This window comes from Cannabis sativa, chromosome 1 (genome assembly GCF_029168945.1).
Source record: "Cannabis sativa cultivar Pink pepper isolate KNU-18-1 chromosome 1, ASM2916894v1, whole genome shotgun sequence".
Taxonomy (NCBI): domain Eukaryota; kingdom Viridiplantae; phylum Streptophyta; class Magnoliopsida; order Rosales; family Cannabaceae; genus Cannabis; species Cannabis sativa.
Genome location: NC_083601.1, coordinates 49,389,766 through 49,402,778, shown reverse-complemented (window position 1 = coordinate 49,402,778; position 13,013 = coordinate 49,389,766). Strand labels below are relative to the sequence as shown.

Here is a 13,013-nt window from a genome sequence, read left to right as displayed (position 1 = left end):
CCTTGAGGAAGAGAGAGTGAGGAAGAGAAAGAGACAAACAGAGAAGGAAAATGAAAGGGAGGGTATTTTGGGTAGAAATTGAAAGTAATAGCATTAAATTGTATAAATTAATTAGGAATCTAAATTTTGTTAGAGGGTATTTTTTTAAGCATTAAAAATGAAATTTCCCTTTTTACAAACATGTTTTTACTATCCAAACATGCTTTCAGTTTTTGTTTTTTAAAAAATATTAGCCAAACACCATTTAGTTTTTAAATGACAAAAAATTATTTCTGTTCTCACTTTTAAAAATAATTTTTTGAAAATTAAAACTAAAAACACAATCAAAATTTTCTTAGATACTCTTTTTGGTGGCGTTTAATAACACTTTCGTTTTAATCTTTTAATCACAAAATAAAAGTAAAATTTTTATTTAATTTTTTTTTTTAAAAAACAAAAATGTGTTCTATAATCACTTTTGTTTTTCAATTTTAAAAACAAAAAACAAAAGTGTATTTTGTAAATATCATTTTCATGTTCATTAGTCGATTTTATTTAAGTCGAGTCCTAAGAGATCGAGATCGAGATCGATGGTGGGTTCAAGTCTAGAATCGGATCCGGGTTCAATTTCCAAAATTTAAGTTAGGGTCGAAATCTAAAATATTAATTAAAAAAAAACAACTGTTTAAAAAAAATTTAAAATGAATTTTTTTTTTTTATTTTTTAAAATTTAAATTTTTAATTAAAAAATTAAAAACATAATTTTAGAAAATAGTTTGTTTATAAGAATTGTTTTTAGTTAAGGATAAGGAGCCAAAAGGCTCTTCATTTCACCACATATTTTCTACTTCAAATCCAAAACCATGGATTCTTTATTAGCTTATAATTTAGAATTGGGAAGGTAAAGGTAGATGCCTGCTGCTGCTACTACTTATGACCAATTTATTAATCACAACACATAGCTTATTACATCAAGTAGAAAAAATTGTTAAATCATTTCACTCAAAAAGATAAAAAAAATAATAATAAGAAGAATGTATAACATACAACATTAATCAAAACTAATCACTCATTAGACAAGCACAGACAAAACAAGAGCCAAAATTGAACTCCATTTTGTGTTGGCAGGTGCACCATGAATTTTTTTTCACTTGTTTGTTTCGGAAAAGGCATCGGCATACTTTTACATGGATAGAGCGGCTTCATCAGATTCCACGAGGTTGGGCAACTTGAGGGGCTCCTGTAGTTCTTCATTTAGAGGAAATAAATTGCATTGTGCATGTTGTGCCATCAACTGGTCCACAAGTACCAAAGCTACCATGGCCTCTACCATTGGCACAGCTGCCACACATTACCAACCAAGCACAAATCATACCTTATGTTAGATCAAGATTTTATTGAATTTTAGAGAAATTTATTCATGAACAAAATCTGAGGAGATATCATAGCATCCATAATAGCAGCAGGTGTGACTTATTATGTAAAGACGAAAGCATTTAAGTTACATAATTTTAAAATCTCCTGCTGCTATTATGTATGCCACAAAAAATCAGTAAAATTCATTTTTGAAAAAGAAATGTATTGGGACGATACATCAAAGTTGAAGTACATACCTCGAGGAACAACACAAGGATCATGGCGACCACGGGTGATTAAATCTGTCTCAATTTTATCTCTAGTCACTGTATGCTGCTTCTTCTGGAAAATATTTAAGGGGAAAAAAAAGCACCGAAAAAAACAGATTTAGGCAACACAACTCTTTTAGATTATCAACCAACTCCACACTCAAACTACTTCGCGAAAAAAGAAATATCAAGCAGAGGATTATTTTAAACTTTGCCACTAACAATAAACATATTTCTTAATGCAGCAGAACAGATGTTTATTTTGTCACAGAACAGAGAGCTAGAAGATATCAAATATCAAACTAAGCAATAATTAGTGATCATACATGTTCCACATAAAAAATCATATTTAGAGGTCGGAAAATAGTAAGAAAGACAATAGCAGGAGAACCGAGCAGGCACGTGACTGCAAGCCCTTTGGCTCTTCCAAATTTCTAGACAGATAGCTATATTTTTTTTTTTTTGACAGAGAGCTATATTTGTTTGTATTAATGACACATTTGTGTTAATGACTAAAAGGCAATGCAAAAATAGAACCAGGGTCTCCATTAGCATTGCTAGTGCCGAAGAAAAAAAAAATGGACAGATCAGACTTACCCCAATTGTAGCAGTTGGCTTGAAAGCAATTCTCATTTGTATAATTTCTCCATTTGACAATCCTCCCTATTCGACAACATAAAGTCAGTACAGGTACGAACAGACTCAATAGTAACATTTCATAAGACTACACTGCATCTGGAAACAACTGAACTTGATGAATGTACCTGTATCCCACCAGAGCGATTTGTCCTTGTCCTGATTCTATTTTCTTCATCAAGATAGAACTCATCATTATGTTCACTTCCAGTCAAAAGAGTGCCTGCAAGGAGTTGACGAGCAATTCAGATTCATTCAAAATTTACGTAAATTATTCATTATTTACCCAGCATCAAAATAAAGAATTTTGAAGGCAGCTACAATCTGAAGAACCAATTTAAGGTTGCTAAAGTCTTACCTGCAAAACCACTTCCAATTTCAAAGCCCTTTGTTGCAGGTAAGGACATGAGAGCTTTAGCAAACTCGGCTTCAAGTTTATCAAAAACTGGTGAACCAAGCCCCTAATTACAAAATCATTTATATAACACATTAAGCTCATACTTGAACGTCATAAACAGCTATGAGTAAGTAAACTGCCTACAGTTCCCAGATTAGAAAATATGTAAATTCAATTTGCAAATTGATAAGGGTAAATGGAAAATGGAAGAAAGAAGCCTTACACGTGGACAATTCTTCACAACACATGTAACAACGCCGCCAATGGAATCCCCTCTCACCCGGATAGTATCTATGGCAGCAATCATCTTTTCTGCATATTCAGGATTAGGGCACCGCACGATGTTGCTTTCTATCTGATAATGTTTTATGTTTGGAGAAGTTAGTCCATAGACATCTCAAACGTATTCAAATAATATATCACATAATAAAAAAAATCAAGAGAAAATGATATATTTGATCATTTCCTTCTATCAATCTTATTTGATCACTTCCTCTTAAGAGTTCTAAATTACTTTCTGAAAAACAAACACAAAACTTCACGATCAACATTCAAAATGGTACCTTCATAAGGGTTGGGTTTTAAAATATTGTAACAAAAAATTGCAAGCATATTCATGTTTGACACATATAGCTCATCTCATATCAAAGATTGTGCATGAGCATGAGAGGAGTGAACTAGATAACTACCATCAATCTTATTTGGCCATTTCCTCCTATCAATCTTATTTGATCATTTCATCTAAAAGTTCTAAATTATTTTGCGATAATTAAATACTAAACTTCACGATCAGCATTCAAAATGGTACCTGATCAAGTGTCAAGGCCTCATGATCAACCAACCCCAGCGGAAGCTCAACATTGTGTACTTGTGAAACATAAGCAAAAACCTAAATATGGGAAAGGAATGTGATGAATATCAGACTGCATAAATATACAAATACCAACAAGCAAACAGAAATGCAAAGTTCTAAATATGACAGCAAAATGTCTATTGATATAAAGGACTAGTTTGGTGTACACATTCAAAGAATTAAGAAAGTAAATAGTAAATACTTTCTGATATACTATTTACGTAAGTTACTTCAAAAGAGTTCTTTTTTTTTTATATAGAATATATAAATATGATTTTATTTTGTTTCATTCATTGATTTAAGGCAATATGGAAACAAGAACAGTAATTTCTAAAAATAAACCTTTAAAATATTACTTTGATTTTTTTATATTAAAAAATCATTTGCAAAATACTTCTCCAATAACATATAACACTTAATGGGTAGATGTCAGTCAAACAATGTGTTAAATAAGAAATCCAAGAAGGTTACTTTGCAATGAAATTCAACTGTAGATCTAAAAAGCAAAACACATTGCGAAAAGAGACTATTTTGCATAAACATCCCATGCCAACTTTTATAAAATTTTAACTAAAGCCCAAAACTTCTAAATCCAAGCCCAACAGGCAAAATGGAAAGAGCAATTTTTTATTCCAGCCCAGATGAGAAACAGACCTCAGTTCCTGAAAATTCCTTGAGAATTTTCTTGGCAATTGCTCCAGCAGCAACTCTTCCAATTGTTTCTCTTGCCGATGACCTACCACCACCCTTCAATCACATTTTAAGTTAGATACCAATGACCTGTAGTAAGGATCTGCATAAATATATCACTATAAAATAGGGTACCTGCACAGCTCTAATACCATACTTCATATCGTAGGTTGCATCTGCATGGGAGGGTCTATAAGCTATTGACATCTCAGTGTAATCCTAAAAGCACAAAGATAACAATTAAGTACTCTTTGCAACATGAAACAGTTGAAATTCTTCAAGTTTCCATTCAACAGTATAAACATTAAATGCGATAGGATCTTCAAATTAGGGATGGGCAAGATCTAAGCCAATTCAATGATATCGAACCTATCCAATCCAATTACAAAAAAAAGGATATATAATTACAATTGGATTGGATTTGAAAATACAAATTGGATCATTTATTGGATGGCAATACCAAAATCCAAGTAAAAACATATCAACCCAATCCCTAAATATATATCATTTACTAGTTATTTTGAATATCCTGAGACATTTTAATCATTGCTTTTATATTAGCTACTTCAAGTTTTTGGTTTTATTAAACTTGTAAGAATGATAATTTTATATAGTATTGAACTTAAATGAATGATTTAAATGGTGGTGTATAATTTTTATGTGACCTTTTGTATGTTTTCAAGTTAATATTAAAAATAAGGTTCTAATTTGAAATCTAGTTAACAAAAAAAAAAATTGTATCAAATTTTTGGCTTAATATGATTAAATTAGATGATGATTTTCAAAATCAAATTACTAATTGGATTAGATTAGATTAAGATAAAAATTGGATTGAATCGCATGCCCGCCCCTACTTCGAATAACTGTATAGAAATGGTCACTTCTAGCAATGGCCACTTACATGTCCTCTTTGATCAGTATTGGGTACAAATATATGAATTGGGGTTCCAGTTGTTTTTCCTGCAATAAACGTCATGAGCATGAGTCGTTGTAGGTAATCTAGTAAAAGAGTTTCTTAGCTGGAGAAAACACAACAAAAGAAAATAGCAGAATGACATCTACATAGATAATACCTTCATACACCCCAGAAAGTATTTTGCATGTGTCAGTCTCCTTCCTAGGAGTAGTAATTCGACTCTGACCTGGTCTCCTATACCATAACTTTGATTATGAGCTTACAAACAACTTTTCTAGCAAGCTTCAAACTACTTTTTATCAAAGGAGACTAAAGTAATAAAAGCAGAAGTGATGTGCGCTAGTGGGAAATGCAATGCACTAGTCATATTATATGTGCAATTATGAATACCAATAAATAGAAACTGTGAAAGAGAAATTGAAAATATTATGTAAGTCACAAGTTCAAACACCTTCTATCTAGGTCCCCTTGCAAATCAGCTTCTGAGAGAGGGCGTCTAGGAGGCACTCCATCAACTACGCAACCAACACCTCCGCCATGAGATTCTCCATAAGTTGTAACACGAAAATGAGTTCCAAAACTATTCCCAGCTGCCTTTACTTCTGTATTTCGACAGCAAAGATATTGTAATTATAATTTCATGCCAATTCAGTTCAAGTCATTCAGCAAAGCCAATGGTATTTACTTTAGATGTAATCATTTACTTTCAAGTTTGCAAATAAAGCACACAAGAACACTTATTTTTAGGAAGTGGGCAGCAGCTAGTTCTAGCTTATATTGCATCTAAATCCTACAAAAGTTGGTACCATAAAAAACTGTTCCTGCACCATAGAGAGTACGTAGATATGTATAACTTAACTGAGCCCGTTACTCATACCAGATCATCATTTAAGACAATCAACAAAGGATGTCAAAAGGTTTAATGTTCAAATGTAGACTCTCCATTATGTTATTTCATGGTTCTGCAGATTTAAACTCCACATATTATATCAGTCATAGGTCTATGTGAGAAGTGTCTCAGCGTTCTTAAATACTCAATTGCTAATTAACTATCAAGATGGTATCATAGAAAGGTTTAGCAAATTGTGTACCAATGCAGAAAAATTCTAATTTTTGGCTACTTTCATGTTCAAGTCTCATCTTTTGTGCGTGGCCATAAGCTAGCAAGAAAGCACTCGTTCAACTTTCATGCTCAAGGCGGTTACTTGGTTAAACATATTAATCCTAATTACTATTATCTTAACTCAGTTAGTAACAAAAACCCAGGAAGTCTGTCTTCAACTCTATAGGTAAAAATGCTGCATATTGTATAATCGCAATATCAAAATGCAACAGTGCAAGTGAGAGAATAAGCAAAAGCTTTAACAACAATGTTAAATTCTTTCATTAGTCTAAACAAAATGACATAATTGAAAATTCACATCCAATCAAAATTTCACAAGGAATCTGCATATAATTAACTCAAACAAAAGAAACCCATTTTAAGCTCTGCAAACTGTTGACAATAAAAAGCTAACATTTAGCTAACAAATTATACTGATTGAAAAATAACAATCACATAATTAAAGGAAAAAAAAAAAGTCTTCAAATATAATTGGTCAACTCAACATAAACATAAGCAAAACAAAAGAAATCGGATTAGGGACTCACGGAGCTTCTTTGAGGTAGATGAAGCAGTGGGGAACTGAAGAGAAGGAGACAAAGAAAGGCTTCGAAGATCAGAGGAAAGAGATCCCAAAGCAGAGAATCCTTCCATACGCGAAGCGCCCAAAAAGGGGTTCGATGAGAGAGACGACGCCATTATTGAGGTTGGGTGTTACAGCAAAATTTGAAGATGAAAATGAGAAAGAAGAAGTTGGTGGGCGCAGTGGTTGGTCAAGACTCTGACTCAAAGCGATTAGCATATATATAAAGGAGGCAAGCACTCACCTACCCCAAACGCACCCCTCCTCTCCTTCTCCTCCAACTTGAACCTTTTTTTTTTTTTTTTTTTTTTTGACCCTTTTATTTTATTATTTTCATTTGGTGTTTGGTGGGTTTGGTTTTTTTTTTGTGGTTATGTTTTGGCATTTGGTAGGTAGGTACTAAGGAAAAAAAAAAAAAAAAAGGGGGGGCTGCTGAATTTGGACTTGATATTTCTTATAAAATTGACTTTGCCGCCATATCAATAATGGTTGGAGTTTGCAGCTAAATACAATATTAATGTAAATAAAATGGTGAACTGACTGTATTATTTAATTTACTTGACAATTAAAAATTAACCAAAGTCAGTCTTGTCTTTTGACATGTTTTGAAAGTATACTTTGTTTTTTTGCTTCTGTATTTTGGGTTGACTATCATGGCTTCGAGTAGTCATCAAGGTGGCGATTGGATGGATCAATATGCTCATTTGGATATCGAAGGCGAAGAAGAGGGTGTTCTGATTGCTGAGGATCAGTCCGAAAGGGTTCAAGCTTTTGATGATCGTTGGTGTTTGGTTGGTAAATTCCTTACCAATCGGACATTTGATTTTGATGCTATGCGCCATACTTTGACTTCACTGTGGCAGCCTGGGAAGGGAGTTTATATCAAGGAATTGGACACTAATCGATATCTCTTTCAGTTCTACCATGAAATTGATATCCAAACAGTTATCGATGGGAGTCCTTGGACGTTTAATAGAATGCCGCTTGTGTTCCATCGGTTGAGACGAGGAGAGGATCCTAGGGTGGTTTCGTTGCATGAGTTAGATATGTGGGTTCAGTTGCATGATCTGAAGTACGGTTTTATGTCGGAATGGGTGGTTAAACATGCGGGGAATTATGTAGGAACATTTATCAAATTTGATGCGAAGAATTTTATCGGTATATGGCGTGATTACCTTCGTGTTCAGGTTACAATTGACATCAATAAACCTTTGAAGCGGCGTATGAAATTGATTAAAAAACAAGATGGTGTTGGGTTTTATGCCCTAAATAAAACTCATTTCAATATAATCAAATTTACTTATTAATATAGATCAGAAATAACATTTAATGTTGCATGGTTCACATGATTTATTTCATGATTATATGTACATAATGTATAAATTCATCTGAAACCCTTTTCACATACTTGATCCTGTTTATTGTGTCGTCAACACATTGAAAAGTAAACATGACTATGTGAATAAAGTTTCCTAGATTTATCAGACACAGGGTTTTACTGATATGATAATCTACAACAGAGTTTACTTGTATTTGGAGAAATACTATGTTCTTTCCAGAGCATTGGTTAAAGTAAAGCTCAGGTTGGATGCATGGAGTATGCATCGGAAGGGACCGATATTGAACTTTGACTTAGATTTATTAAACTTACCGTAATATCTATTCAAGTCAATATCGCCTAGTTGATCCTATATCAAATGTTCTTAATCCTGTTATGATTAGGCTCAATCTTGAAAGGCTATTCGTGTTCTTTGATTTGTTAGTTAAGCCTACTTTTAGGTCAGGGTGATACGTACATTTTGGGAACACGGTAGTGCAATTGAGTGGGAGCGCTATCATAAACATGGAATCTATAGCTTCTATCTAGCGAATAGTAAGCAAAGGATGATCTCCTTCGAGCTTGACCAAACGAACATAAATGGTGGAGTACTCATTTCACATTAGCTGAAATATCATTTATACGGGGTCAAGTGTTTTAAGGAATAAATACATTGTAGGGTGTAACGGTAATTTAATCCCTTTACAGTGTAGATCATTCATATAGAGGATCATTGATCACATTAGGATTATAACAATGGATAACTAATGATGTGTCTATATGGTGGAACATATAGAGCATTCTATATACTGAGAGTGCAATTCTAAGTTCTATGCGTGGATTCAACGAAGAATTAATAAGTTAGTGAATTTTAGTGCTAAATTCTTGATCTACTTATTGGAAGCTCGGTTATATAGACCCATGGTCCCCCCACTAGTTGAGATAATATTGCTTGTAAGACTCATGTAATTGGTTTTGATTAATCAATTATAATTCTCAAATTAGACTATGTCTATTTGTGAAATTTTCACTAAGTAAGGGCGAAATTGTAAAGAAAGAGTTTATAGGGGCATATTTGTTAATTATGATACTTTGTATGGTTCAATTAATAAATATGATAAATGACAATATTATTTAATAATTATTTATAGTTATTAAATAGTTAGAATTGGCATTTAAATGATTGAATTAGGAAATTGGCATTTTTGAGAAAATCAGATACAAAAGGTGTTAAAATTGCAAAATTGCAAAGCCCAAGGCCCAATCCATTAAAGGCATGGCCGGCCACCTATTGTAGCATTTTAAATTGATTTTTTCATTATTTTAATGCCATATAATTCAAATCTAACCCTAGTGGAATGCTATAAATAGATAGTGAAGGCTTCAGGAAAATTACACTTTCTTCAGACTTTCTGAATCAGAAAAAACTGAGCCTTCTCTCTCCTTATCTTTAGCTGACCACTCTCTCTCTTCTTCCTTAGAATTTTGAAATCCTTAGTGTATGAGTAGTGCCCACACACATCAAGTGATACCTCAATCATAGTGAGGAAGATCGTGAAGAAAGATCATCAGCAAAGGAGTTTCAGCATCAAAGATTCGGAGAAAGAGATCCGAGTTCAGATATTGATAATGCTCTGCTACAGAAAGGAATCAAGGGCTAGATATCTGAACGGAAGGAGTCATTATATTCCGCTGCACCCAATGTAAGGTTTCTTAAACTTTATATGTGTTTAATTTATCGTTTTAGAAAGTTCATATTTATGATGTTAATAAACATACTTGTGAGTAGATCTAAGATCCTGGTAAAATAATTTCCAACAACTGGCCTCAGAGCCATGGTAATTGATTTACTTGCAAGAAATTTGGACTTTAAAACGATTGTTTGTATGTTCTTTGGATGGTATCATGTTGTATTGAGTGTTATTTGATGATTGATTGATGTTTGTGAAATTTTCGTGAAAAATAATTGCGATTTTATCTCTGGAATTATTTTTATTGGATAGTATGGAAAAAATTAAGCAAGTTAGCCTTTTACAGAAATTAATTTGGATTTTATTTGAATTAGTTATGATTTTTTGAAGATTTGAAAAAATCGGGGTTGTGCTGATATTTTCCTGCGATCGCAAATCTGTCCGTACAGTTTCGAAATTTTTTGTTTTTCTTCAATTTTTCATGCTTTTTCATGGAATTAACTTCCAATTTTTCGTATAGTTTTGTATTTATACTATTACTATTTCTAATTCAATTCTAATTATCATTTTGAATTAATTTAATATTTTTTAAATTTAATTCAAGATATTAGTGTAATTTGAATTTGAATAGAATTAGTATCTATCTTCTTGCTTAAAAAATCTATCTTATTTTTAAATTTGATTATATCTTATTTTTTTAAAATTTAAGGTCAGATTTTACAAGATATTTATAAAATCTTTTAAGATATTTTTAAGATATCTTAGCTTTTAAGATATTTTTAATTATATCTTATCTTTTAAGATTTTTTTTCAAAAATTAAATCTTTTTAGATATTTTGACCTTATTTAAATTTAAAGTAAGATATTTATAATCATGTAATTTTAAATTGATATAAGATATTTTGCTAACTTTTAAATTTTGTTATTTTATTTATTTAAATTACATTTAAAATTTGAAAAAGATATTTATTTATCTTTTCTAATTTTTTATTTAATTTTTATTTATAAAATAACATTTAATTTTTTAAAAGTAGTTAGCAAATTTTGAAATGATATTTAGGTTGGTTGAAACCTAATTTTTCAAAATTGTAGGTTTAATTTTAATTTTTTTTTTTTAAATTTCGATTTTTCAATTTTTTTTTAAATTTTCGAAAAATTATTTTTTAATTAATTAATTATTTCGAAATTAAAAAAAATAATTTAAAATTAAATAAATCCTACATCCAACTATCCAACTAACCTTGTTGCAGGAGTATGTGTTTTAGCTTATGTGTAAGTTTTCAAAACCTATTATTACTTGATTGCAAATAGTCATAGTTACTTTTTGCCAGATCTAATGAACTGATGGCTCCCTTGGTCAAGATAATAATTTGTAACAGGTATAATTTACAATCTTCTTTCATCTGTGTATGTGACAGTCAGTAGTCCCGTGATCCGTAAGGGGAAATACCGGGTAAGCTGTACAATCTCACACCGCCTGGGGATGGTCAAGTGGAATGATTCTGAGACTGTGTAGGTATGGGACTATACAGTTGAAGAGAGCTTAAATGGATTGATTGGTACTACCTATATCAACAAGGTGCATCTTGTTTTTCGGTAGCCCATCACGAAAGAACTCCACAGTTAAGCGTGCTTGACCTGGGAGCAATTTCGGGATGGGTGACCTCCGGGAAGTTTTCCCGGGAAGCGTGCGAGTGAGGACAAAGCACGGCGGAAACACTCGTGTTGGTACGTAGGGCCGGTCATCAATCCAGAAGCAACGAGTGGGCGTACTCGTGTATAAGAGCCATTCATTCCGTGGGTGTAAGGACCCGATGGAGGCTTGAAGCGGGGACGTTACAAATGGTATCGAGCCTTGACCCGGCGGAAGTGTGGTCGACGAGGACGTCGGACCCCGTGGGGGGTGATTGTGACGGTCGGTAGTCCGTGATCCGTAAGGGGAAATACCGGGTAAGGTATGCAATCTCACACCGCAGGGATGGTCGAGTGGAATGATTCCGAGGCTTGTGTAGGTATGGGACTATACAGTTGAAGAGAGCTTAAATGGATTGATTGGTACTACCTATATCAACAAGGTGCATCTTGTTTTTCGGTAGCCCATCACGAAAGAACTCCACAGTTAAGCGTGCTTGACCTGGGAGCAATTTCAGGATGGGTGACCTCCTGGGAAGTTTTCCCAGGAAGCGTGCGAGTGAGGACAAAGCACGCTGGAAACACTCGTGTTGGTCTGTAGGGCCAGTCATCAATCCAGGAAGCAACCAGAGTGGCGTACTCGTGTATAAGAGCCATTCATTCTGTGGGTGTAAGGACCCAATGGAGGCTTGAAGCGGGGACGTTACAGTGTATGACCTAGCAACATGATAGGACCCATCCAAAGTGTGTCTGTGTGAGCCTATGTGTTTAATTTTATTATAGATGCATATAGGTTAATGTTGCTAAAATAAATTATCATAGTTCTTGATAGAATTTATTTAGGCCTATTTAGTTATTGGGCTTATTCAATTAATAACAGTTGTTCTTATTAAGGTTAAATTCCTCTCTTTTGGGCCTTGTGTGAGAGTAGGGAGCCATAGAAGTGGGTACGACATACTGAACCCAGCACCCCCTCACACAAACTACCCCAATTGTGAAGGCCCATTTGCCTGATTTGAATGACTGTACTAGGTTAATTACACTAGTTTAACCTAATTAAAATTGATTAGCAACATAATTAATTTCATTTATTTTGAAATTAATTTAAGAAAATTATAGTTTAAAGAATTTTTTATTCTAAGCTAAACTATATGTATTTTCTTGTATTTAATTAAATATAGAATTATAACCATCTAGATTCTTTCTGGAACTTAATTTAAATTTTTCATTAAATATTCTTATTTAAGTTGATATTTAGTTATCTACAACTAACCAACTTAAATCTGAATATCTTTTGAATTTCAAATTTCAAAATTAAGTTGAGGAATTTTAGGCATTAGTTATTAAGATTCTTTAGATATTTTTTAAGTTAATATTTTTTCAAATATTAACTTAAAATGGAATATTTTCAAATTAAGTGGTTACAACTTAATTTTTGATATTTAATTAAATTTAAATTTGAAAAATATTTAAGTTCTAGATTTTTTCTAATACAACTTAAATTAGATATTTTTTCAAATTTTGTGGAAAAGATACTTAGTCAAATAAGATATTTTCTAGATAGTTATTTCTAGACTACTTATTATTTCTA

At 32.6% G+C, this 13,013-nt stretch overlaps 1 protein-coding gene across 1 annotated transcript; it reads right to left on the bottom strand.

Moving 5' to 3' along the window:
• Positions 1–898: 898 nt before the first annotated feature.
• LOC115706741 (chorismate synthase, chloroplastic) lies at positions 899–7,206 on the bottom strand. Its single transcript, XM_030634470.2, has 13 exons — positions 6,747–7,206; positions 5,548–5,698; positions 5,254–5,330; positions 5,082–5,140; positions 4,316–4,399; positions 4,145–4,237; positions 3,446–3,526; positions 2,861–2,992; positions 2,599–2,701; positions 2,369–2,463; positions 2,202–2,267; positions 1,593–1,677; positions 899–1,320 (listed from the first exon to the last, which is right to left on the bottom strand). The coding sequence occupies exons 1-13, from the start codon at positions 6,895–6,897 to the stop codon at positions 1,163–1,165; spliced, it is 1,335 nt and encodes a 444-aa protein (XP_030490330.1). The 5' UTR covers positions 6,898–7,206; the 3' UTR covers positions 899–1,162.
• Positions 7,207–13,013: the final 5,807 nt, after the last annotated feature.

What these genes read in the sequence shown, in the direction of transcription:
- LOC115706741 (XM_030634470.2), bottom strand. Translation starts at nt 6,897, where the DNA reads ATGGCGTCGTCTCTCTCATCGAACCCCTTTTTGGGCGCTTCGCGTATG. An exon ending in AGGCCTTGACACTTGATCAG is followed by an intron (nt 2,993 to 3,445) that starts GTACCATTTTGA and finishes AAACATTATCAG; the next exon opens with ATAGAAAGCAACATCGTGCG. An exon ending in AATTGGAAGTGGTTTTGCAG is followed by an intron (nt 2,464 to 2,598) that starts GTAAGACTTTAG and finishes AACTCCTTGCAG; the next exon opens with GCACTCTTTTGACTGGAAGT.